At 45.3% G+C, this 25304-nt stretch overlaps 1 protein-coding gene across 2 annotated transcripts; it reads right to left on the reverse strand.

The window, feature by feature from the left end:
• Positions 1-523: 523 nt before the first annotated feature.
• WFDC1 (WAP four-disulfide core domain 1) lies at positions 524-16992 on the reverse strand. Of its 2 annotated transcripts, XM_039721414.1 has the most exons (8): positions 16770-16992; positions 16553-16688; positions 10004-10199; positions 8641-8724; positions 6340-6480; positions 4788-4829; positions 3988-4062; positions 524-3232 (listed from the first exon to the last, which is right to left on the reverse strand). In XM_039721414.1, exons 1-7 carry the CDS (start codon positions 16775-16777, stop codon positions 4004-4006), a joined length of 666 nt encoding a protein of 221 aa, XP_039577348.1. In that variant the 5' UTR covers positions 16778-16992; the 3' UTR covers positions 524-3232; positions 3988-4003. The 2 variants fall into 2 exon arrangements, with proteins under 2 accessions (XP_039577348.1, XP_039577349.1); XM_039721415.1 differs by lacking the exon at positions 16770-16992 and having other exon boundaries at positions 16553-16760.
• Between the last annotated feature and the right edge of the window lie 8312 nt (positions 16993-25304).

Below are 25304 nucleotides of genomic sequence, written 5' to 3' on the forward strand. Positions count from 1 at the left end.
CTGGGTGGGGCAGGTGGGATGGGGGAAGCTGGGAATGCCCAGCCCCTCTCTGTGCCAGCTCTGTCCTGCAGTGGGCACAGCCCAGCCCTGACCTTCGCCTTGCTTGGCTTCTCCACCCTCTGAGGCTCCTGCAAAGCTGCCTGGGCAGCTCCCAAAGCACCTGAGCTAGCAGCACCAGCACTGCCCCAGTGCCAACAAAGGTCACCTCACCTGGGCCACCACCCCCAGCCTCCCCAGGGCTGTCCATCAGCTCCTCTGTGGGCAGTGCAAATGCCAAAAACTGACCCAAAACTGACCCAAAACAGAGACCATTCTGGAAGGGCACAGGAGTGGTGGATGTATTTTGGAGTCTATCACATCCCTTCCAGTGGACAAAATGACTTTTGTCTCCCTACGCTTGTGTTATGTTCTCCCAACAACTAAAACTTAGAAGATTTCTCCTTTTTTTTTTTCTTTTTTTTTTCCATAATCCAAAGATGAAAGTAGATCAAGAAGACACAACAGAAACTCGGCAGGGTTGAAAAACAGACTGGTCACTTTTTATTGAGCACCAAAGCAGAACCTGAACAGCACAACCCAGGGAGGGGCTGCCTGGGGCTGCCCAGATCCTCGGGGATGTGGGAGGCTGTGGGCAGTGCAGCACTCAGTGACACACAGGAAGGTTATCATAGCACCAAAGTGGTCATGAAAATGTTAAAAACACGCTGCAAAGTGGTCATGAAAATGTTAAAAACATCCTACACCAGGCATTTCCTACTGTGCTGCACCAGGCTGCTGATGAAGCATCTGTTTTTGGAGAGAAGAGCAGCTGAGGACAGCTCACCTGCTCTGTGTTTTCATTTCAGTGTCTGAGTTTCACATTTCAGCGTTTCACTGTTGAAAACACAGCACTTTGTCAAGTCCCTTCTGTGGCTTTTGTTTCTGAGTTTGACAATTAATAACTGGAATTAACTTGGGAAAAACCCCCTGAGCATTATAGCACCACAAAGGAGGGTGATGGCTGTGAAACACCCAGTAAACAGAAATTCACCATCAAATTATTAATTTATCAATTTTCTTTTTTTTTTTCTTTTTAAAATTCCTTTTGCAAGCAGAAAATACCTGCACTGTCCCACCCAGGTGGTCAGGTATGTGCTTCTGCAGCTACAGAGAAAACAGACACTGAAGTGAATGTGTCCACTCAAATTAAGCATATTTTGGGCTGCTTTGAGAGATTAGGTTGAGATTTGAAGTTTTAATCTTTCAAATTTGTGAATGCTTAACACTAGTTTTTCAACTAGCTACTAACAAGGTTTTAGGAATTTTTTAGTTTAAAATAGAACATTTGGACATTTACCCTTTGGGGCCAGCAGTGATCACTGAAGGGCTTTGCTCATTTAATCAGAATTTTAATTCTTTTTTTCTGCAGAAAGTAATGCTGAACAAAATCAATCCATTTCACTGAGCAGCACTGAGAAGCGAGGCTGCAGTAGGATAAGTGACAAGTTTGTGGTCTGAACACAGTTTGGAGCCATAAAATATGGATTGGAGCCTGGACAACCTGCTCCAGTGGAAGGTGATGAGCTTCAAACTCCCTTCCAACCCAAACCACAATTCTCTGGTTCTGTGGCTCCTGTGTCCAAGCAGGAATTAAGATCTCACTGCAGAGCCTGTATAGGATAAAATTCTAGAAACAGCTCTGTCCAAACGTGGTGCTGCATTTAATATCTTACACTTTGGAAAAAAGTGAGTAGAACAAATGAAGGTATTTAGGAACATGTGGAGCCCTTCAGCTGTTCCTTTGCTCTGTAAAGCACCCAGGAGTGTGTTTAGAATAGGAAACAGAAGAGCAGTTTGGCACCTTCCATCTCTCCAGCTGCAAATGTCATGTGCAAAGTATCAAGAGTTTTATAGGTGTCTTGGATTTGGCTTAAACCATTTAGTGAATGGAAAAAAAAATCCTGTATTTTGTGAGTGGAAGCAGGCGCTCACATTTGTGAATTGGGTATTTCTATGCAGTGCTACTACTGTGAAAATCAAAATGCTAATTTCATGCATGCAGATGGGGACGTGGACTAAACCATGGAGCAAATGTGGATTTTCTGCCAGGCAATTCTGGCTGGTTTGTCGCAATAAACACAACTGTCCCTTCAGGACTGCCACATCTTAATAGAAAATGTGTTTTCCATTGTATAATGGTAAACAGCTAAAAGCTGCTGTGAGGTCCAAATGCAAATATCCAGGCTTTAAGGATTTAGGGAAATCAACACAAAGGTACAGGACTCCTGAGGAGCAGTGGCCCATCTGCCAGACAATCCTTTTCATCACACAAATTTATCCTGGGCTTGATTTTCTAACACATTTAACAAATTATCCAGACTTCAGGCCTCTTGTTGAGGTTTTGCAGGTACAAACCCACAGATTTTTTGAGTATTAACTGTGCTGGCTAAAAACAGCACATTACAAAACCTGGCATGCATTTGTGTGTCAGCCTGGATACTGCAGGAAGGAATCTGTTCCATTATTAACCCTCAATCTGCAGCTCACCAGGCTGAGAAGAGGAAAGTAACCTAAAAACATTTATAAAGCTGGTTTTGCTCCTAGCTTAAACTTCCTCAAATTTTAAGGACTTCAGGTTTAGCCATTTAGAGTGGGTGTCAAGCCTGGTTTTTTTATCTGGGTATAAATAGGAAAAGAAGAAATTTGCAAATTTCTTAGAATTTTAAGCTGATGAAAAAGCTTCTTTAAAGGGCTTGCTCAAGACAGGCAGGCACTGGATTTGACCCAGAGAACCTTTGAGTCTCACCTGTTTTAAAGCAACTTAGGTATGATGTTTAGGTAGAATTCTGACGTCACTGAGTTGTGTTCACAGGCCTGAAATCTGAATTGGTCACACAACAGCACATGAAGGGCAGGCTCTGTGTCAGCAGCCTGGTCGTGGCACTGTGGCTTACGGGAATCCCTTGGAGTTGTTTGCATTTCTTTTGTAGAAGGGCAGCTGATAAATGGTGTGGTTTCCTTTAGGGGATCACATTTCTCCCCTTCCTGGTGGGGTTAAAATCTGGACTCATCCTGTTCCTTGGATCATGAATCTGGACTCATCTGTTCCTTGGATCATGAATCTGGACTCATCCTGTTCCTTGGATAATGAATGTTTTTGTCAGTGATGGGCAGGGACCGGGGGGTGCTGGAGCTGTGGAGATCTGGGACCAGAAAGCTGCTGGGCAAAGCATTTCTTGACAGAGTGGTCCAGCTGGGGGAAAACCAACAAACAAAAGAAGAAAAAAAGGAAGAGGGATTAAAATATTTATCCTTCCTAGGATGTTTGCACAGAACTTGTCCTTAAGTAGCTGAGCAATCTTAACAGCCAGCCTGACGTAGGTACAGAACAACACTGAACTGCTTTGTTTTCAGAACTCCCAGCTAAACCCAAGTCAATTTTAAAGTGAAGCTGAAAGTGTTGAGAAAGCAATCTTGGGGACAGAACTTTTGGTGTAATAAATATTTTCATTCTTGCCTGATGCAAGGCTGATAAAACAGAGCTTTTGCTGTTGGCTTGGCTCTGGATCAACATGCCTTTTTTGCTCAGCACAAGTGTTCACACACATAAAATTATCCCACAAAACCCCCCACGTGCTGAAGTATTTGCAAGACTGACCCTTTTTGCAGTCAGGCCAGAATAAACAGCTTTTTAATTCCAGTTACACCTCTGTTAGAAGAAACCCCTAAACACAAAGTTTAAAGTCTTAAGGAACACCAATTATTTTTCATCCTAAAAAAATCACTCCATCCTCTAAATACCCACAAGGCAAAGGTTTTGCAAAGGGATCAGGTGTGTCTGGTGGAATGAGAGTGTTTCATGCACCTGCACAGGGTTTTAAGGTGCTGTCCTTACTCCTGCATTTTGCTTAGAGGAAATACCACTCTCAGACAATGTTTCTCTGAATAATTGCATTCTAAGCACCAGCTATTTCCACCCAGCTTTCCCTTTATTCACAGGGCACTTACCCAGGCACGCCTTCAATTAGCCTAAATGCTTCTGCTGGTTTTTCACATAGCCGACCAAATTGTTGGAGTTGCTCCCTGTAAAACAAACATCAGCAAAGTCAGGTTTTGGGTTGGGCTGTGGCAAATGGTTTCTCAAGGTTCCCTCAGCAGTGCAGTTTTATTGGTATCATTATTTAGCAGAGAGCTGTGCTAGCCCACACTGGAAGAGAGGAAAGAAAATCCTCTCATGGTTTGATCAGCCAAAGTGGCCAAATTTGGATTTTTGTGAACCTTCTGTCAAAGATGCTGTCTAGTTGTGCCTGAATGTCACTTCCAATCTGATCCAGATCCAAGAGGGAGGAACCAGGAGCTTTGGAACTGTGAGGAAAGATGTGGGAGATGCTCCTGCTTTCTTGGAGCCCCAGATTTGTGAGAGGGACCTGACACCTCTGAGGGAATTCACTGGGCTCCAGCCATCCCTTATCTCTTACCACAGTCCAAGAGCAGAGCTCCAAAAAGATGCTTAAAATAATAATAAAAAAAGATTATTGGACTGGGTGGTTTCCCTGGCAGAAGACTGCATCATTTAACTCATTCTGCCACAGCTGAAAATTCTGGTTCTCATGAGTCCACAGTCAGGGCTTTGTAAATCGTAAAATAAGATCTGACCAAAGCATAGAGAATTGAAGATAAAAAATTTTTATTTCCATGTACAAACCTTCATTTCATAAGGAGCAAATTCCTTGTAAGTATTGCAAGAATGATTGAGCTTAATAATAAATAATAGCAACAAGAACAAACACTTCATGCCAGCAGCTTACCAAAATATTCCTTGTAGTACTTATGCCTCAGGTTGTGTCCATCTGGAAAAGAAGGTTCATGGTGAGAACATACACAGTCAGCCTTCATTTTTTTTTGTGTTAAACTCTGACCTGTCTGCAGCACAGAGAAATTAGAGATCGGGAAATAATAACCTCACAATGAGGGAAATAAAAGTTCTCTGTTGCTGAAGTAATTTGGGTTGCTATAAACCTCTTATAAACTGCTGAGATTACTGGGCTCTGTGGACACAACTCATTTGCCATAAGAGTGGGAATTGCCACTAGCATTTTATAACCTTTTCAATAGCTACAAGTCAAGGAATCAGAGGCTTTCCCAAATGAAATAAAATTTGGATAACCTTTCAGACCATCTATTAGTATTTTACATGATTCAAGTTCCAGTAGGTTGTTCTGTTTGCCACTTATATAATTATTTTAGCCCTTAGAAATACTTCATGTCTAAGATCCCCACAGTTCTGCATTACATTGGATGTTATTAAAGAAAAGGTAATGTCAAAGAGATGCTCCAAAAGCCCTAGAAAAAAAACCTCTTAATCTGTTTTGGAAGCAGCTCAGAGATCTGATTGATGCTTCTCCTGTTTTTTACAGTGACCAAATGGCAAAACTGATGTCTCACGTCTCTGCACTGAGGTGATTTGTAGCCCAGTGCCAGTGTACATATCCTACCATTCAATGAATATCTAAACATGCTAGGAGCTTTCCTGGAAAATATTCTGGCATGTATGAAATTCTTTTTCAGGCAAATGCATCAGCAGAATAAAGGCAACAAAATTTTGGATGCAGGAAGCAAAGTCAGAAGACAAAAAACCTGGACTTTAAAACTCAGATTTCTCATTGAAGCATGCAGTAACATATAAATATTTCTGATTTTTGTGCTGTGTAGTGACAGTACACACAGACACAGCCCCAGAGGACACTGGCATGAGTGTCCTGGTGTCCTGGTCTCTTCTTTTCTGGTTCTGCCTTGCAAACATCACAAGTATGCACAAGAAGTTTTTTCCATTTAAGAGTGAGGGGGAAATATGGGAAATGGACTTGTAGAGAATTCTCAAAGCCTGACAGAAGGCTCACACAGTGTGCATCTGTATGCAAACCTTGAGACAAGAAATGATGACTTAGAAATGCCATGGAATAGGACAGAGGTTGTTGAGATAGAAATGGAACTGGAAACAAGCTTCAAAGGATGGTCTTGCAAATAAGACTGGGTACTTTGGAGGAACAGAACTGTGAAGGATGCATTGTAGTAGGGCTTACAAGGAGCAATTTTAGATTATTGGCTTTAAGGCATTTACAGCATGGTGTGGCTAAAGCTGACAGGCCAAGGAATGCTTATAACATATTGTAATTAAGAAATTAGCACAATCAGAAGTTAGCTTCTGACTGCGATGGAGTGCATTACTCCATCTATATTGTCTCACCCTTCACATGAGACTGAAAACGGAACAAAAAGTTTTTAAAACACCTCCCAGCTGCCCCATCAGCGAGTCAGAAAAAGGCATCACCCCACAGAGGGGGTTTCTGCCTGGCCCACCTGGGTTTCCCCGCAGCTTGATGCACTGGCCCCTGTTGGGGATGCCCTCGGCCGTGTTGCCCGGGTTGATGATGTGGCACTCGTAGCCCGTGGGGCAGTGCAGGGGCTCGTCCCCGTCCTCCGTGGTGCTGCAGGCCTCGGCTGCAAGAGAAGCCAGCAGGTCACCAGGCACGCTGTGACACCCATGGGGAGCCCAGCACGGCCACCACCCCGCCTCAGGCTCCTTGCCATGGGGGCAGCACGGGGCTGGCACGGCTCAGCCCCATTCCCTGCACAAACCCTGCCCGCAGCCTGCAGTGCCAGCCCTGGGGTGGGCACTGCCTGCCACTGATGCTGTAGGGTTTTAGCCTGTATGTTTTTCATGTGTTTGTAGTCCTGCAGTTCTTTAGTGTGACGCCTTAAGTTTTAGCTTTTGTATTTTTCGGATTCTGTACTGCATTGGTGTGTGACTCTGAGCTTCATATAAAGTGTTAGCAAGTTCTCTTCACAGTTTAGCCAGACAAAACAATCCTTTTCCAGCCCCAGAATCAAGGACACCATAGCACCTTCAGGCCCAAATAGTGTAAAAAACAGTGAACTGACAAGAGCAAACTGGGAGGATGGAACTGCATAACCTGAGCTGCAATTGAACGATTAACCCTAATATGTAAATGCACCAAAACTTATAAAAGTGTGAAACTTCATGACTTGGGGTCCATATTGGATCCATTTTGGGCATTGCCATGGCCTGGCTCTTGTGTTGCCCAAGGTGTATCCTTTGAAGGCCTTTTAGTGAACTTTATTCCTTTAACTCCGTACAGTCTCTGTTCCAGGTCAGCCTCTTTAGGCACCAAGTGTAAACTCTGAGCTCCACACCCAGTATCAGCTGCTGCTGTCCCATTTTGGGCAGACACAACAATTCCTCTCCAGGCCTGGCAATCAAGGACACTTCACTGCCTCAGAGATGGAAACAAAAGTGAGTTGGGGCAGCAAACTGGGGGTAAATGACTTCATTACCTGAAGCTGTAATTAATTAACCCCCAATATGCAAATGGACCAAACTTATAAAAGTGAAAACCTCTGACCCATCATCTATTTTTGGGTGGGTTTTGCCCTGCCCTAAATGTACCTCAAGGCCCTTCAACAAATATAAATAAACTGCTTTTTATCCTCTTAATTTTGTCTGACCTCTGTTTTTAAGTTTTCACCCAGGATAGGCAGCAAGTGCAGCTCAGAATGGGAAGGCAAAGCGGGACTTGGGCAGTGTTTGTGGCCATTACATGTACAGACTCTGCAGGGCCACTCCTCCCTCTCATTTTTAATTTCAAGTACCTCTGCTGTAATTCTCATGCCATGACTGATGGTTCTTACTTCCCTAATTACTCCCTCAAGCTGAGATGAAGGTGTTCAGATAAGAACAAATAATATAAGCATGACAAGGATGGATGAGGAGGAACCTATTTTATCTTGTTTCTAGCTGTGCAGCTCCAATGAGCTGGAGGCAGAATTTTCTCTTCAAGAACTTGGAGTTTCCATAATAGATGAGAGTTGAGGCTCAGCTAGTCTAAAACCATCTGTGTAAGACCAAAGAGGGGAATTTATTGGCACTACCTGGGTCTGACTAAAGCTGATCAAAAGCTGGGTTAATGTTTCCATGAAAAACCAAAAACTTCAGGTGTCCATACCTCTGGGAATGCCTCATAGAAGAAAATTTCTCTTCCCACCTCCCACTCCCTCCTTATTTCAGTTTTAGGTATTGGACAAAATTAATTAAAACCCCTTTCCCTATGGAATGAACCTGAGAAGCTCAATCTCACTGTCAGTCTCCAAACTTAGATGCCCCGGTTGGCACAGCTCTGCGGCAGCTTGCCAGAGCTCCTGTCCAAATCAGCTTCAGATCCAAGAGCCACAGCCCCAGCCCAAGGCATCTGGGTGATGAGGCCACTCTGGATTAAAGGATCTCCCATTCCAAGTCCACCCACAGTCTATCAGGAAGCTGGCGGAAAATTATGTGTATGATGACAAAGCCTTTCTCTAAAAGGAAGATATATCTCTAATTATTTGAAGAATGGGTACAAGCCCAGCACCCTGCAGCATTCCTAGTGCGTGCTCTGCTGGATAATCCATATCCATAAAAAGTATTTATTGCAGCAGACAGCAGCTCCCAGCACCACACAGAGTTATTCCTGTGGAAACTCCAGACAAATACCAGCAGCCCCAGCAGCCCAACATCCCAGGCAAGCTCTGTGTATGAGGGATTCATTCTCCAGGGCCTTTGTGGGATTATGGATATTGCAGAGAAGACAGAGAAATGTCCTGTACCTTGTAAGACTTCCTCTGGGCCATCCAAAAGCCACCCATTGCCTCCCAGCCAGCGGGGTTTGGGCTGAACCAGCCAGTCCAAGACTGCAGAAGACAGAAATAAGAGACCACAGTGTCAAGATGTACCAGCCACGGGGCACAGAGTTATGGAAAAGTCATGGATTTCCTCTAAGGGCCTGTGAGGAGGCTGCCTGATGGATTGACCTGATTTGGACTTATATTCATTCTTTTGTTGTCCCAGTGGAAAGGGAGACATGGATGTTATCCAGGGCCACAAGAACCTGCTGTCCTAGAGGCTCAGGCAGCTGCTGCTTCCCTTTCCCATTCCCATTCCCATGCCCATGCCCATGCCCATTCCCATTCCCATGGCAGGGGATGGTGAGCTGGCTGCCTCACTTCTGTCAGCACTAATGCAGGCCAGGATTGCCTCTTTTCCTGAATATAGAAGCACAGGAACACAGAATGTGGGGTTTGGGTTGGAAAGGACCTTATGGATCATCTCATTCCAGTCCCTTGCCATGGCCAGGAACACCTTCCACTATCCCAGGTTGCTGCAAGACTCATCCAACCTGTCCTTGGACACTTGCAGGGATGGAGCATGGAAAATGCCATGCCAGGAAAAGAACTGGCCTTGAGTGACTTCTACAATTCAACCAAGTAAAATTTTGCCATACCAGTTTGCCTTGGATGCTTCTAGAGATGGGGCATGGAAAATGCCGTCCTAGGAAAACAACTGGCATTGAATGACCTCTACAATTCACCCAAGTAGGAATTTTGCCACACCAGTTTGCCTGTCCTTAGAAAAGAACTGCCGTTGAATGACTTCTACAATTCATCCAAGTAGAAATTTTGCCACACCAGTTTGCCTGTCCTTGGACACTTCCAGGGATGGAGCATGGAAAATGCCATGCCAGGAAAAGAACTGGCCTTAAGTGACTTCTACATTTCATCCAGGTAGAAATTTTGCCACACCAGTTTGCCTTGGATGCTTCTAGGGATGGGGCATGGAAAATACCATGCCAGGAAAACAACTGGCCTTGAGGGACTTCTACAATTCACCCAAGTGGGAATTTTGCCACACCAGTTTGCCTTGGACGCTTCCAGGGATGGGACATGGAAAATACCATTCCAGGAAAAGAACTGGCCTTGAGTAACTTCTACAATTCAACTAAGTGGAAATTTTCCTCCCCCAGCTTGCCTTGGACACCTTTTTGACTCATCAACCCCGCGGAAACCCCAAGTGCGGAACAGAACCCGCGCTCCAACCTCCCACCCCGTGCCCAACGCGTGTAAGACCGCCACGACCGCCGCCCCCATCCCCACAAGCTGCTCCCTCCCCCAGCTCCCCCGGGGCCCCCCGCACCTGGCGGGGGCTGCACGGACTCGAGGCAGGCGTAGATGCAGCCGTTGTAGCAGCAGCGCTTGTGGCGCTGGCACTCGGCGTCGGAGCGGCAGCTGGGCACCTCGCAGGCGCGCTCCGGCAGGCTCTGCGGCGGCGGCGGGCACCGGTCGTTCTTCTGGTACTGGGAACTGTGAGAATGAAGAGGGTACTCATAATCCTTTGCAAAGAGAAGAAAAGGAAGTCAGGTTCGGCGTAAGGTGAGTTACGGAACATCCCGCTGGAGGGAGAGGGGCAAGGCATTGGAAAAGTGGAATACCCCGACGAGGGGAGAGGATGATGCTCTTGATTCTATGTTCTCAGAAGGCTAATTTATTACTTTATTATACTATATTTTATTAAAGAATACTATACCATACTAAAGAATACAGAAAGGATACTTATTGAATGCTGAAAAGATAATAAAGAAAACTCGTTACTCTTTCCAGAGTCTCAACACAGCTTGGCCTTAATTAGCCAAAGAGTCAAAACAACTCACACCAGAACCCAATGGAACAATCACCTGTGGGTAAACAATCTCCAAACACATTCCACATGAGCACAACACAGGAGAAGCAAATGAGATAAGAATTGTTTTCCTTTTTCCTGAGGCTTCTCGCTGCCTTTCAGCTTCCCAGGAAAAAAATCCTGGGCGAAAGAATCCTGTTCAGGGAATGTGAATGCTACATCACAAGGGGTTTCAAAGTGGGTTTTAAGCATTCAGCAGAGAGCTAACTGTGCAACTTTCCCAGCACTGTGTGATGCCCTTAGTGAAGTGCTTTGGAAACACCAAACAAGCACTAAATTATTGTAATTGCAATATCTCAATCTATAATTGAGATTGTGGGTTGAAAATTAGGTTAAAAATCCTTTAAATTCTTTTATACTTGTCTAGGAAACTGAGAGAAGACTCCAGGCATCCTCATGATGAGGACACCAAAACACTTTGATAGGCAAGCAGTGGAAATGAGGGCACTGTGTTGTTTTGGAGCATAGGACTGATGTCCCTGGTAGCACCTTTCTCCTCAGTGGGCTCCTTCCATCTCCATCACGTTGTCTGGACCAGAATTTATAGGGGAGCCTTTCAAGTTTATCCACGGTGGAGCTCTTGGTTTTTAAATTAGAGACAATTTCTAAACCATGGGACATTCTGGTGAGGTCTGTGAGAGTGATGCCAGCTTTGTCCCAAAGAAAATGAGCCCAGTTTCACTGCAGTGGAGAGAAGCTGAGCTGCTCACTGCACACTGTCAGGACAAGGGAGGTGTGAAGTGCATTACCAGGCCCAGGAACATTTGTGAGGCACCACTCAGATATTTTTCACACTGGGGCTGTTTCAGCAAGAAGCCAAATCCCTGCAGCAGAGAAGTGAATCACCCAACCCACTCCTTTCTCAGCTGTGGCTCAACCACTCCCTCACCTCTGGGCTGCAGAAAGTGCTCAGGGCACTCAGGTCTCAGGTTTATTAACAATCATTCATAAAATCAAAAGTGGATTCTGGATTTGCACTTTTAAAAGAGACCAGCATCAAGCCAGGGGTGTGAAGTGAGCTCTGCCATGGCCTCACGAGCAGGCTGGTAAAGTCATAAATACATAAAAATGTGTGTAAATATACACTTGGCCAAATCACTGGTGTGTTACAAAATCAGTGATGAGAAACTGGCGTTGCTATTTCAAGAATAAACGTGGTGCAACAGTCCCCCAGGAGTTTCTAGGAAATTTCACCAGCAGACCATGGAGAAATTTGAGGTGAGATCAACATCCCTCTCTACATCCAGCTCCCTCCTTACTTCTGTAACCCCCAGTGGCTCCCTTGGAGCATCTGTCCTTTGACAACAGCCTGTTCCCACATGGATTCTCCCAAAATCTGGCCAAGGAGAGGCCATTGCAGGAGATGGAGTGTCAGACAGACAGAGAATTCCTGATGTTTTCACTAATGACAGTCTCCTGCCCTGTTCCCAATATCAATAAACAAATTTCTTCGGCTTTTTCCTTTAAAACCCTTCTGTGACATTGTTTTCCCATGAACTCACAGGCTGTTTAAACCATGAAAAAGGTTTGGAAAAACCCAATTTTGATGATGTTTTCCACACTGAAGGTGCAAACTCTCATATTACTCCATTCCTCAAAAGCTGCAAACACTCCAAATTTGAAACATGAAAATCATCATTATTTTCTTCATGAAAATCTGAGATATTAAAAATACACTTTTTTGAGGGTGGTTTTTTTTTTGGGTTGCTGTATTTTGAATAGAGAAAAATATCATACCAGCTATAATTTTAGTATATAAGGGAGCAGTGAGCAATAAATCTGTGCAGTTCCAAACACTGAGCAGGTGGAGGGAGTGCTCATCCTGGAAGGTCACAGCTTACTATTCTATTTGAAAGGTCATCTGCAGACGGAAATGGGACCAAAATAATACTGGCAAATAATGGATACATGAAAAAACCACCAAACAATTACTGCAGTTGCTTCACAGATGATTCAGAAACCAAGAAGCCAAAATTGCAATGAACAGCTGGCTCCATGAATGAAATTTCCGTTGGGGAACAATATAACAGTTGTAGCCAAATAACTTTGTACCTCATGACCTCCCTGCCCATTTTCTCTGGTCACCTATTGCTCACAACTCATTGCTTTCAAAATAAGAATATTTTGCTTGTTTGGTTTAATAAACTCCCTTGTTTATGGGTGCATAAACAGGGTTCTCTCATTCCCCAAAATAACCTGGTTAAGGTTGTCTCCAGGTTTGGGTTGTAAGGTTTTTAGAAGCTCTCCCAGCATTCACAGTCTGGCTCTGATTTATTATTTTTGCAGATTGTGGAGACAGTCAAAATTTCTTTAAAACATTTTTCAGTGTAGGGGGTAAATTTCTGTTTCCGAGGAAGAGTTATTAAATAATTTAATGACAATATCTGTCTTAGAGATAGAAACAAAGTAAGGGGAGAAGTTCAGAGTTCAGCTGAGGAACTCTGGAAGTCAACAATGATGAGGAAAAACCTGGATGGAATCACTCAGTCTCAGCCATAATTTCAATAGCAACTGAGGGATGCAATCTGCCTCCCAAAAATCCCAGATCTATTCTGTTATTTGTGTCTGGACCTGGTCCCTGAGCTTGTGTCAAAGCACAGCTCTCTGCTCATTCATATTCTGCATGGAGCCCCTCAAGGTGGCACATGAGGTTTATTTCAGCCTCCCACCACCAGCTCTGGCCCTGGCAGGTATTACAAACACTGGCCATAAAACAAAAACAAGACAAAACAAAACAAAACAAAACAAAAAAAAAAACCCAAACAAACAACAACAACAACAAAAACCCACAAAAAAAATCAAAAAACCCCACCACAGTCAAAGGGAATTTTGAATCCTCTGATGTTTCCATTAAAGACCTGGAAAATCACCCATCAGTGATGATCAAAGTGGCAAACATCAGCCTGAAAGCAGCTTAAACAATCTGAAGGACAAGACCAAAGCAATGGGAATAATATTCTCCTGTTGTTAGCTCAGGATTTGTCATTTTGGATCTGCTGTTTGCAGTTGGAAGAACCCTGCAGAACTGGGGTGGGCTCCAAAGAGATGCAAAATAATGAGTAAAAGGTTGGAAAGCAGGAAATACAGGAAAAGGTGTGTGTGTGTGTGTGCAGGTTCCAAAGGGGGGCTGAGGCTGCTCTGCTCACAGGTTACTCTGAGGATTTGGGGGCCAGAACACGAAGAGGGTACCCCAGGGCTGATTTATGAGAGCTGGCTGCTGCAGGGTAAATAAATTGTTGGAAGAGCATTACAGCAGCTGTGAGGAATTCTTCATTTCTGGAAAACTTTAGAAGAAGGCTGGGATTTTTCTAAAACACTTGCTGTAGTTGACAGTGGAATGAGATCCAGACTGGCCCAGTTTTTCCCAACAGACATGATGGGTGTTTTATAAGGAACTGAACCCACTCCCAGGTAGCTCTCTCCCTCTGCCCCCTGGGAACAGCCCCTGGAGTGTGGGGGCTGCACAACACCAGCTGCAAATCACTGAACTCGACAAGTGTCCTTCTGGAAAATAGATGGATTTGTTTTAAAGCCCAGCTCCAGCATCCCACTGTGCCTGCCAGGTTTTTCTCCTCACTGCAATCCCTCTTTCTCCCTTCTCCAGTCCCACTTGACCCCTCCTCGCCAAGCAACACCCTTCCTCAGGCTGAATGAAAACCCCCTGGCCAGCTCCTCATCCTCACACCTGCCTGCCATTCTGCACCCAGCATTTTTCTGGATACACCTCCCCTGCTGCAGCCTCAGATTTTCTGTGCTCAGACCACACAAAGCTGTGTCCTTTGGGATGTCTGTGGCCCAACGTGGCTGCACGTTGCCGTAAGCACCTCCATCTGTCATCCCTCCATCCAAGTGACTCACAAATCAGCTGCTCTGCCCCCAGACTCTGATTTTCCAACCACAGGGAACACACAGCATTTGGCAGGAAGGAAAACATCCCTCTGAGAAAGCAGAGGGGCTGCCAGAACTGCCTCCTGGTGCAGGAGAGGATGGAGAGCAGACGTTTTCCCCCTGACAAGGCTTTGAGGAGGAGAAAGAAAAGCATTTTCTGTTCTCCCTGGATCAATGTTTCTGTCAATATGAGCAATTCTAGCTGAGCTTGCCAGATCAGTAGCACCTGGATTCAGGGCTGCCAGGAAAAACAGCCCTTTGAAGAAGTGCAGGTTGAAAGAAGAGGATATATCCCCAGGGGAGCTGGCTCCTTATCTGAAAATCAACATGTAAATTCCTCTTCTGCTCCTGTCCTATCTCTCTGGGTCATTCACCTCATAGTTCCTACTAAATTTGAGCTTCACACTGAAATATGGCAGAACACCCAGATAAATGCACTTTCCAGTGAGTGATTTTGCAGGAAATGCAGCTCTTTATATCCATTTTCCAATTAAAGTGCAAACCAGAGAATACCCTAGCCCAAGAGAGGCTATAAAGATTTTTTTACAAAATCCTGAGGTACCTTTCAAATATCGATACCCTAGCCCAAGAGAGGCTATAAAGAAGATTTTTTTACAAAATCCTGAGGTACCTTTCAAATATCAGCACAATGTTTTCTGCACAATTTCAAGGATACAAGACAGGATTTCAGTTTGCTCATGGAGGGCAAGGGATGTGTGTCACAATCCTGAGTCAGGAATTGCACAAACCAAATGTTGCCATGCATAAACAGCACTTCTAAAAGTCATGGGCATAAAAACATCCTTTTTGAATTAAAAGCTGCAGAAAACAGATGGAGGGGATCTGCCTGTGACACCAAGGTGCTGTTTATACACATTGCAGTGGTTAGAAGATGCAGTCAGACCTGAGCATAAGAAAATTAACTGTTTGGGGCTTGCACCCAAGCAGTTCATGGGGCAGAAACCCTGGCTCAGTGCTGGTTTCTAAGGGAACTTGAATGGATCAAAAATTTAAAATCTATAACTATTTTTTTTTCTTTAAAGAAAAAAATAATTATTTTTCTTTCTTTTTTTTTTTAAAGATTTTCTTTTTAAACTTTAAAAAGTTTAAAGTTTATAAACCAAATCTATAACTATTTTTTTTCTTTAAAGAAAAAAATAATTCTTTTTCTTTCTTTTTTTTTTAAAGATTTTCTTTTTAAACTTTAAAAAGTTTAAAGTTTATAAACTTTCTGTAAAAGCTTTTATAACTTTTTTGTTTTTCTTTTTAAATCTTGAGTCCCAAAACTAAAGATATAAAACAAATTATTTCCCTTTTTTTTTTCCCAATTCCCATTTCCTCTGTGACCATCTCTGGCAGCTGACTGGCCCAGACACACCAGGGCAAGCCCCAGCACCATCCCTCCCTCCTCGTTCTGTCCCAGTTCCACTTCCAGCACTCCTGCTCCACTGGAGTTCAGGTTCCTGAAGGTTTTCTGGCAGTGCCTGTGCCCTGGGCAGGTCTCTCCAGAGGGGTTTGGAGGTGGTGGCTGTGCTCAGTGCCCTGTGCAGGCTGCCAGGAGCAGGCACAGATGGTGGCACCCGGGGCGTGCCAGGGCGTGGGCAGCGGCTCTGCTAGCAGGGGATGGATTTCGGGGATCACCACCCTTCAGGGTGATGGGCACGCTGCTCTGGCACTGTGGGGCTGAGCTCGCAGTGCTCCAGGGATTGGCAGAACCGTGGGGAATGCCCTCATCCCTCCCTCCAGCACACATTTACCACAAAAGGGTAACTGGGCAGGGAACCCTCCCTGCTCCCAGCAATAAATCCCATTATCTTCTTCTCGCTAAACCTCTCCCCGGAGCCGCAGGGTTTGCATCCCCCTTCTCCCCGGTCCCTTTTCCCCTGGCTGCCCTGGGGAGTTTCCAGGGAAAGCGGTGCCATCCCAAAATTCCCTCCCTGCTCCGAGCTTCCCCCTGCAGCAGCTAGGTGGCAAAACTTTCGCACCGCCTGGGAAAACTTCATGAATGGCTGTGACACGGAGCCAGCCCGCCGACCCAAACACTCCCCATCCCAAACCACGTCAGGATAAGTCCCCTTTTCTGGGCGAGCATCCCCCCGGCCCCCCAGCCTCACTCACATCGTATTTCTCCGTCATTTTCAGCAGAGCGCGTTTCCAGAGGGTCCTGGCACAGCCCGGCTCCGGCAGCACAACCAGCACGCACAGGGCTGCGGCGAAGATCTTCGGGCACAAACGCATCTCTGGCAGCAGCCTGAAGCTCATTTTATTATTATATTTTTTTTTTTCCAGTGAGAGAAGAAGCCCCGGAGCTCTCGGGGTGCGGGCGGCTCCGGGCGAGCTCATTTTATTTTATTTTATTTTTTTTTTTTTCCAGTGAGAGATGGAAGAAGGAGCCCCGGAGCTCTCGGGGTGCGGGCGGCTCCGGGCTCGGCAAGGAGGGAGGGAGGCGGGGAGGGAGGGAGAGAGGGCTGAGCGCTCCGAGCCTTTCCCTGCGCCGCTCCTGGGAAGGGAAAGGGGAAGGAATGAAAAAAAAAAAAAAAAGAAAAAAAAAAAAAAAAAAAAAAAAAAAAAGGTTAAAAAAATCTGCCAATTATTCCGAGCAGAGAGGCAGAAGCCGGGAGCTGCTGTTGAACTTGTTGAAGTTAGATCAGGTTCTCGGCTCACATGTTCGCACAAAGCTGACGCTCTCTCTCCTTGAGTGATGGACGGGAAGATTACTTGGAAAGATTATTTTTAGACCTTTGTTCCCAACATCTGGCATCCTCCGAGAGCCCCATTCAGAGGCGAGGCGTGGGATCAGATGACAGCTGCCGCAGGGGGAAATAAAGGTCTCGGAGGGGTGGGCTCGGCGGATTTCTGCAAGCAGCTCACCCAAACTTCCCAGGAGCCTGGTGGGCTCTCCCTTTGTGTGCTTCCCGCTGTGGGTTTGCATCACGCCTTGACAAAGTGATAACTTCATCTGGAGCCCACTCGAAGGAAATGGTTTAACAACATGATAAACACCCAGGGGCTCTCATTGAACCAGGGTGACGCTGGTTTTCTGAAAACCACTTGGAAGGAGGGGAAAGACCCTTAGGAAAAAATAAATTGGGGTGTGGAATAGGGAAGGAAGGTGGCTTGGAAATTACATGAGCACACAGAGAAAGCAAGGAAGGGGACGTGAGTCAGGCTGTGCCTGACAATGGGAGGGACGGAAGGAGTGGACGTGGGGTTTTGGACATCTCCAGGGACATGCAGGGCCTGGAGGATGGGAATGGACTCGTGGAGTCAGGCTGAAGCTGCCCAGCATCCTGCCTGGGATGGACACAGAGGCAGGTGCCGAAGGAGAGCTGTAAGAACAAGGCATTTATACACATTTGTGTGTGTAAATATGTATATCTGCATGCATGTCACTTTAGAGCCACCAGGAGGGCTGCTCAGGGCTCCCTGAGCCAAACGTGGGGGCTGGTTTTTTTTATAACTCCCCTGAATTTCTCCTCCAGCAGCTTGTCCAGCCTCCACCTGAATGAAGGAAGAAACAGAACCACAAAAGTTGTCAAGATACAGACACTAAACCCTGTTTGCCTTCACTTTACCTGGCTGCAGCCCTGCTGAGCAGAGAGGAGCCTTGCTGGATTTATTTTACATCCACTCTAAAATGGGTCTGCAGAGGAGTGTTATACCCTGTGGATACACCAAAAAAAAAAAAAAAAAATTAAAAAAATCTGCCAATTATTCCTTACACCTGAAAGCTGTGGAAATTCACTTTGATCCATGCCCAAGGTTCAATAGCTGCACGCTGGTGGAAGCCAAAGGATTTCATCTTGAAGCTTGCCAGAATATGATGATGGGAACCTGAAAAAAGAGCAAGGTGTGCCTTAAAAAGCTCAGTAGTTAAGGGAATATATTTGATTTATTTAGAGTTAAGGTTCCTAAAGGTTTTCTAGCAGTAACTGTGCTTTGGGCAGTTCTCCCTGTATCTCTACTGCTATAAAAAAGTTCTTAGTCACAAAATCTTCTCAGTTCATCTGCCAGGGAGTTTTGCTGGCAAGTAAAATCAGGAATTACTCTTATGGGAGAAAGGGAATGAAGAGTTAAAGTGGAGAGGGTCACCTCCCTCACAGCTGCAGAGGTACAGGGTGGGGGATCCCATGGGGACAGCACAAGTGCTGTGTCCCTGCATGGTCTGGGATTCCCAAAGGAGCTCTGGGAATCCCTGTGCAGGGGCAATGAGCTCTGGGAATCCCTGAGCAGATGCAATGAGCCTGCATTGCTGTGATTCTGTAAACCCTACTTGCTCCATAGAGCCATCCCCACAGGTGTAGTTGGGTTTTGGGGGCTGACAGGGTTTGAGGTGCCCCATGGTGCAGCTCTTTCAGGCACTGGAGGGGACAGGGAGGGAGCATTTGGGCTGGAGAGGATTTTGTGCCACAGAGGCTTCACCCTGCATCTGGCTGCTGAGAGGGCTGTCCCTGCAGGGAGCACAGCTCCAGGTCCCTGTCACCTGCTCCATGTCCCTGTCACCTGTTCCAGGTCCTGTCACCTGCTCCAGGTCCTGTCACCTGCCCTGCCCCATTTCACCAGCTCTCCTCTCCCCCAGAGCTGCAGTCAGGCATTTAAAACAGAATTTATCCCAGTTTTCCTTCAAACAGTTCATTTTCCTCAGGTTTCTCTCTTCATCCAGTGGTAACTGTGGACAGCCCATGGAAAGGTGACTCCCTCAGGACAGAAGTGTCACCTTGGGGTGCTGGCAGGGCTCAGCACCTGCAGGTCACTGTCACCTCCACCCAGATCTCACCCAACAGCATCTGAAGGCTGTGCTGCACTTACTGAAAGGCTCACTCAGCTTCAGCACATCCAGAGAGGAACCAATCACTGCCACAACACTGCCACCTCTCCCACCTCTGAGCTGATTTTTTCCTGCTCAGAGGGCTTTGGCTGACACCACAGGATTCTCCAATTCCTTCCACAAATACTGTTCTGATATTAATACCTGCACCTTGGTCCAGCACCTCTCAGCACATCCAGGAGCTCCCACCCCTGCCCTGGCTCTGTGCTCCGAGGTGACAAATGACATGGATGCTTGCACAGAGTAAACAAGATTTTTCCTGGGAGTATTCCTACTTTATTTATGTCTTTGTGCTGATCTTTCTCTGCTCTGTGCTCTTGCTGAAACCCAAACCACCATGCAACAACTGCTCACGATAAATCTCCCTAATTTAATTCCATTTTTTGTTGTTTCATATACTTGCAATCTGCACTTGGAGCAACTAATTCCAAAGATTAATAGCTACTTCAGACACCATTTACTGGCCTTTATTTTTGCAGATACACAGCTTTGACATTTATCTGGGAAAAAACAGGGTCTGTGCCTTGCAGTCCATGGATTGTGCACTGAAGAAATGAGAATTGTGCAGGACCAAAATTCAACAGCTGGTCACGGTCTGCACATCAAAATGAAAGTTGATGTTATAACACTTTTGGAACTGTAACTCATCCTGCACACAATTCTTTCATGAATTCTTCCTGTCCCCATCTCCATTCCTCCAATGCTTCTGTCTCTGTTGGTAGCTAGGCAAGGGACTGCATATTTTTTAAAAGGTTAAGAAAAACTTCCCTGGCAGTAGTGGAAAGAATATTTTTCTCCCCTTTCCTGGATGTTCATCTTCTTGGCAGTCCTTGGCTGGGCAGTGTTGTCACAGGACAACTCCAGGACATCTTTTATCCCATTCATATCCACATTATTCTCCCATTGGAGCTCAGTGAAACCTAAAACACGAGAGACTCAGTCACTCACTTATTTTTCAGAGCAGTTCCTGCCCTACCAAGTTCAGTTTTGAATGGCCCATTTAGACAAAAAAGAAGAGGAACAGCCTTGACTTTCTGAAGAATTTCTTGTTTAACACTGGCAGGTTTATGTCTCCACTTTTAGTGTAAAGCATTCTGAGCAGCTTGTGAAGAAATTTTAGGCATCAGGCACAAATCCTTACAAACACAACCACTGGCAATAATTAGAAATTTAAAATTTACTGGTAAGCAGATGTCTGAGCTGTGTAATTCAAATGTATTTGATGATGGATGATGATCTAAAAAATAATTGCCATTTTCCCTAAAATTACATCTTATCCACACACAACAGTAGGGCTAAAATGATTCAGTCCAAGTGGAGCAATTCCCTCTGGTGATGGTACATCCATAAAGAGTGGGTGCATGGCTATCCTGTGCACAGGGCAATAAGTGATGCTGACATAAGAAATAATTGAATTAATGCAATATTTTAGCTGGATTTGGATCCAGTTTATGTGAAATCTTGGGCATCCAGCAGGCCAGCAGTTAAAATCATTTTTATCTTGCCATCACTAAGCCAAGATTTCTCTGCATCAAGATTTGTGGTGCAGTTCCTCACACCAAATCCCTGCTGCCTTCAAGGATTCTGAGTGAGATTGCTCCATAAATCACCACAGGGCACAGAGTCACCCTCTGGTGACTTCTGGTGATTGGAATAAGGAGATGGGACTGTTGTTGGGTTAAGAATGATTTATTCTTTAGATAAACATTAGTCTTAGAGGCTGTGAGATTTTAGAGGAGTGGGTAGCTGGTCATAGTACAAAGTAGTTATAAGTTTTTTGTTGTAAGATAATATATAACTTTTTCATTTAATGGGATAGTTATTTTGTTTTTCTAACTTATTACCTTTTCTTCTGCTGTGTTGTGGATATTTTTGCTGTTGTAAAATACACAAATAGGCTGTTGTACATATACACAAATGTTTTTATTATAACTTTCAATATTTTAACTTTATATATTACTACATATATAATAAATATAATATAATATAGAATAGAATAGAATAGAATATGAATGATATTGTAGTATATTATGTTATATTATTTTTCTATATATTATATATTATATATTACTATACTATAGACTACTATTTTACTCAACATAGTTTCTTACTTACTTAAGGTATATTTTTATATATATGAATATATAATATATCTATTTAAATATATACAATATATTAATATATACATATGTTGATATGTAATATCTATTACATTCTATATATATTAATATATAGAATGTAATAGATATATACAATATATTTCTATATATAATATCTTATATATATTACTATACAATAGATTATACTATTTTACTCAATATTGGTTCTTACGTACCTAAGGTATATTTTTACTTACAACTATAGAAACATAAGTTTATGACTTTTCTACTTAAAGTCTGTGTACTTTATTTTTTACATCAATCTAAGCTCTTTTTAAGGCTTTTAAATCAAACTCTCTTGACTTTGTGGAAGTGCATGAATCTCTGTGAATTTCCATCCCACAAATGGTGTCAATAAGGCAAATTCTGCAGTGCCATAAGCTGCTGTCAGATGAGAGTGCAAGGACAGGGGTGAGACTTGAGCACCTCCCTGGGGTCTGTGAAACCCTCAGCATCGTTTGTTACAGGCAGGAAGATGTGTCTGAGTGAAAGGATGGGCATTTTATCAGCTTAGGGCAATAAAACCATTTTTTGGAACTGGGATTCATGCTGCCGGATGGGGATGACTTCAATAATGGCTTTTAAAAATGTTCTCAGGGAGGTTGTGAGTGAAAGTCATGGGGCAGCCAAGGGAAAATAACTTTTTCTAGCCAAAAAACAAGGTAGGTCAGCCTAAGTCAGGACTTGCCTTTTCCCAGAGGAAAGATCTGACTTTTAAAGAAAGATCATATCAAAGAGAGAGTTTCCTGAGAGCACACCACAGCAGCAGCACGAGGTGACTCACTGCAGCTGGATATTATCCCAGCACCCTCATGCCAGGGCTGCTGCAATTCCTTTCCCAGGGGCTGTTTCCTTGCCAGCTCTGCACAGGTTCTGCTGCCAGCAGCAAAGGACAATGGTTTTATGGGGGTTCTTAAAGATTTTTAATGTTGCCTAACCCAGTGGGAAGGTTACAGCTGCTTTGTGTCCCCCCTAAAAAATAATCCAATGCTCCTCCCTGCTACTCTGTCTGCCTCAAGAAGGGAGGCTCTGCCCACTTCCATTCACTCTTAGAAATCAGAAAACACCCAGTAAATCCAGAGTGGTTTTGTTGTGAATGTGAACATAAAGAAACCACAGCCCTGCTTCAGATTCCCAAAGCTGAACCTGCCCCACGAAAAGCAGGGAGAGCCCCAGGGATGATGGACACCATCATTTGTCCCTGTGTGGTCACACCTCCAGCCTCTGCCTTGTGTGAGGGATCCTAAAGCAGCAATATTATAATTGTTACCTTTTTCCCTTGCCTAATCCAGCAAGTGGGATTGCTCCCTGCATGGATTAACAGGAAAAGGAGTCCCTTAGCTGTGCCAGTCCTGAGGGGTGAATACCAAAATCAACAAAGAGAGGAACCTGCAGCATCTCTGCAGGGGTGACCTTGGATGCAGATGATTCACCCTCTCACCCACGGGTTTTTTTATGGCCAGCTCTACAGGAAGACACCAAGCCTGGGGTTTCAATATTGGGTTCATTCCTTCCCTTTTTTATGGCCACCAAACCTGGGGTTTCAATATTGGGCTCATTCCTTCCCTGAGCAGGAAAAGCTGTGCCAGATGTTTGCTGCCAGCGAGCTCCTCTGGGAATTTATAGGGAGAAATAAAAGATCAAAAGCAATTCAAAACACAGACAGGTGATTCCCTTTAAGCATCTGGCCCCAAGCCCTTGCACAGCCTGGCAGAGGTCAGTGTTAAGTGGCCCCTGACCATTTGGGAAGGCCTGTAAAGAAGAATATAAAGCCTCTACTTTTAGCCAGCTTTGCTGGATATGAGGTCTAAACGAGGCAGATGAATGTTATTAGGGAGGAACTTGCTGAGTGCTGCATCCCACTGACAAAATTCCCAGGAAGCCTCCAAATGCAGGATCCCATTAATTAGGAGGCAGAATGGCTCTCAGTGTGGGTGAGAGGCTCCTCTTTGGGGACAATCCCAAACAATTCCTCTGGGCGGGACTGCCCCAGCTGCTCTTGCCCATCCCTCCCCTGTGCCAGCTCCCTCCAGGGCACGGCTGTCCCAGAGCCTTTTGTCTCCAAAAAGCTTCTGTGAGCTGCTGGTGCCCCCCAGGAGGGGACAGCAGGATGCTTTCCTCTCATGCCAGTGGGAATTGGTAGAAATTTTGGGAGGGGAGGATGTGCACTGCAGCTCTCACACTGGGACTGCTGAGAGGCCCAGACTGGAAACCTCAGAGAAATCTCCTTGGTGGGCAGATTCACCCTAAAATTAAACACAAGGGAATTTGGCTGTGGATTCATGTTGGACCAAACTCTTTTCTGTCCCAGAGACAGGAGCATTTCTTATCTCAAGGTTTCCATACAGATGTGAGCCTTCTGTCAGGCTTTGAGAATTCTCTGCAAATTCATTTCCTGCAGATCCACAGCAGATCCTCAGCCTTTACCATGCTCTGCCTTCAGCCAGGCTGAATTCCTGAGGGTAGCAGAGTCACATTGAGGACCCCCAGCCCTAAAAGAGCTGAGCTGAGCTCTGGGGGTTCCCAAAAATTGTGGGGCAGGGCAGAGTCAGAGTCAGGGACCACACAGACATAGCAGCAGGGACACCAAGAAAACCTCCTAAAAGGCATGTGCAAATCCCAGATATCACACAGGACACCAAAACAGGGGCTAACACCCTGCTCTGACCCACAAAGGCTTGGCAGGGTCAGAAAGTTTGGGCCAAGCAGAGAAAGACAGGGCCCAGCACTTTGATTTTGGGGCTGCACCTCTCCCAGCTGAAGCTCTGCCCTGCAGCCCCAGACACAGATAATTTCTCATAACAAATATCGTGCCTACATCCAGAAATAGCAAATTCATAGCTCGAGGGCCTGTCAGAGACACCTGCAGGAGGCAGAGGAGAGGCCAGATGTGTATCAGCATCGTGCTTGTGTAGGATTTCCTCTATGGAACCTTTAACCTCCCACATCCTATTACCAGTGCACTCCCTCGCCCTGCTGCAGCTCCTCTGGGGCCAGGAGCACTTTGGCAAGACATGAAATGATATCCCAGGCCTGGCAAATGCCTCTAGAGCTCTGAAATAGCTCCAGCTGCTCATGTCAGCCCTGGGGATGTCACCAGGGCAGCTGGAGCTGTGCTGCCACCTCAGCCCCAGCTCTGTGCAGGGGCCAGGGGCTGAGCAGGGATCTGGCCAGGCAGGGAGCATCCCTGCAGCTCCTCAGGGCTGTGAGCCTTGCAGTCAGTGATGGTGCTGCAGATTTCCTTACAAGGGTTCTGGGGATTTTGGAGCCTGAGCTGCTTTGCTGGATCACACCCTTGCCCTGAGGGAGTTTGCTGTGAGAAGGCAAAATTTGCCTTTTCTTATCCAAAGTGCAGGGTTGAACAAGCCATAGAAAATCCCACTTGCTCTTGAGCTCTGATAAAAGCCTTATCTAAAGCTGGCTGAAGATAGCCAGCAATATTTGGAGCTGTGGCAGCCTGGGCTTTAACTGGGAGAGTTCCTTTCGTGTCCCTCAGCAGAGTGACAGGCAGTGCCCGTGGTTCCACCACCCACCCAGGCTCCCTCCTGTCCCAAACCTCTGCTAAGGGGGCTGGATCTCATTCACCACTGGCTCCTGGTGCCCAGACAGAGCTCGGGCTCTGGCTTCCATCCTTGCATTGTTTTGGATCCTCTCGTGGCTTGGGCATTAGATAGAATTGAGATCCCATTTCAAAATCAGAAATCGAGAGATGCCAAGCTGGCATTGTAAAGCAAAAACTTCCTGTAAGAACATTCCCAGAACTGCCTGCTGATATCCACACCCGCCTCTGGGCAGACAGACAGATTTTGCATGCATCAGGGTGGCAGAAAACACAAAAAAATCAGGTAATTTATTTTTTTTTTTAATGTATGGAGCCCTAATT

Source organism: Passer montanus, unplaced genomic scaffold (assembly GCF_014805655.1).
Source record: "Passer montanus isolate IOZ18808 unplaced genomic scaffold, ASM1480565v1 scaffold45, whole genome shotgun sequence".
Lineage (NCBI taxonomy): Eukaryota > Metazoa > Chordata > Aves > Passeriformes > Passeridae > Passer > Passer montanus.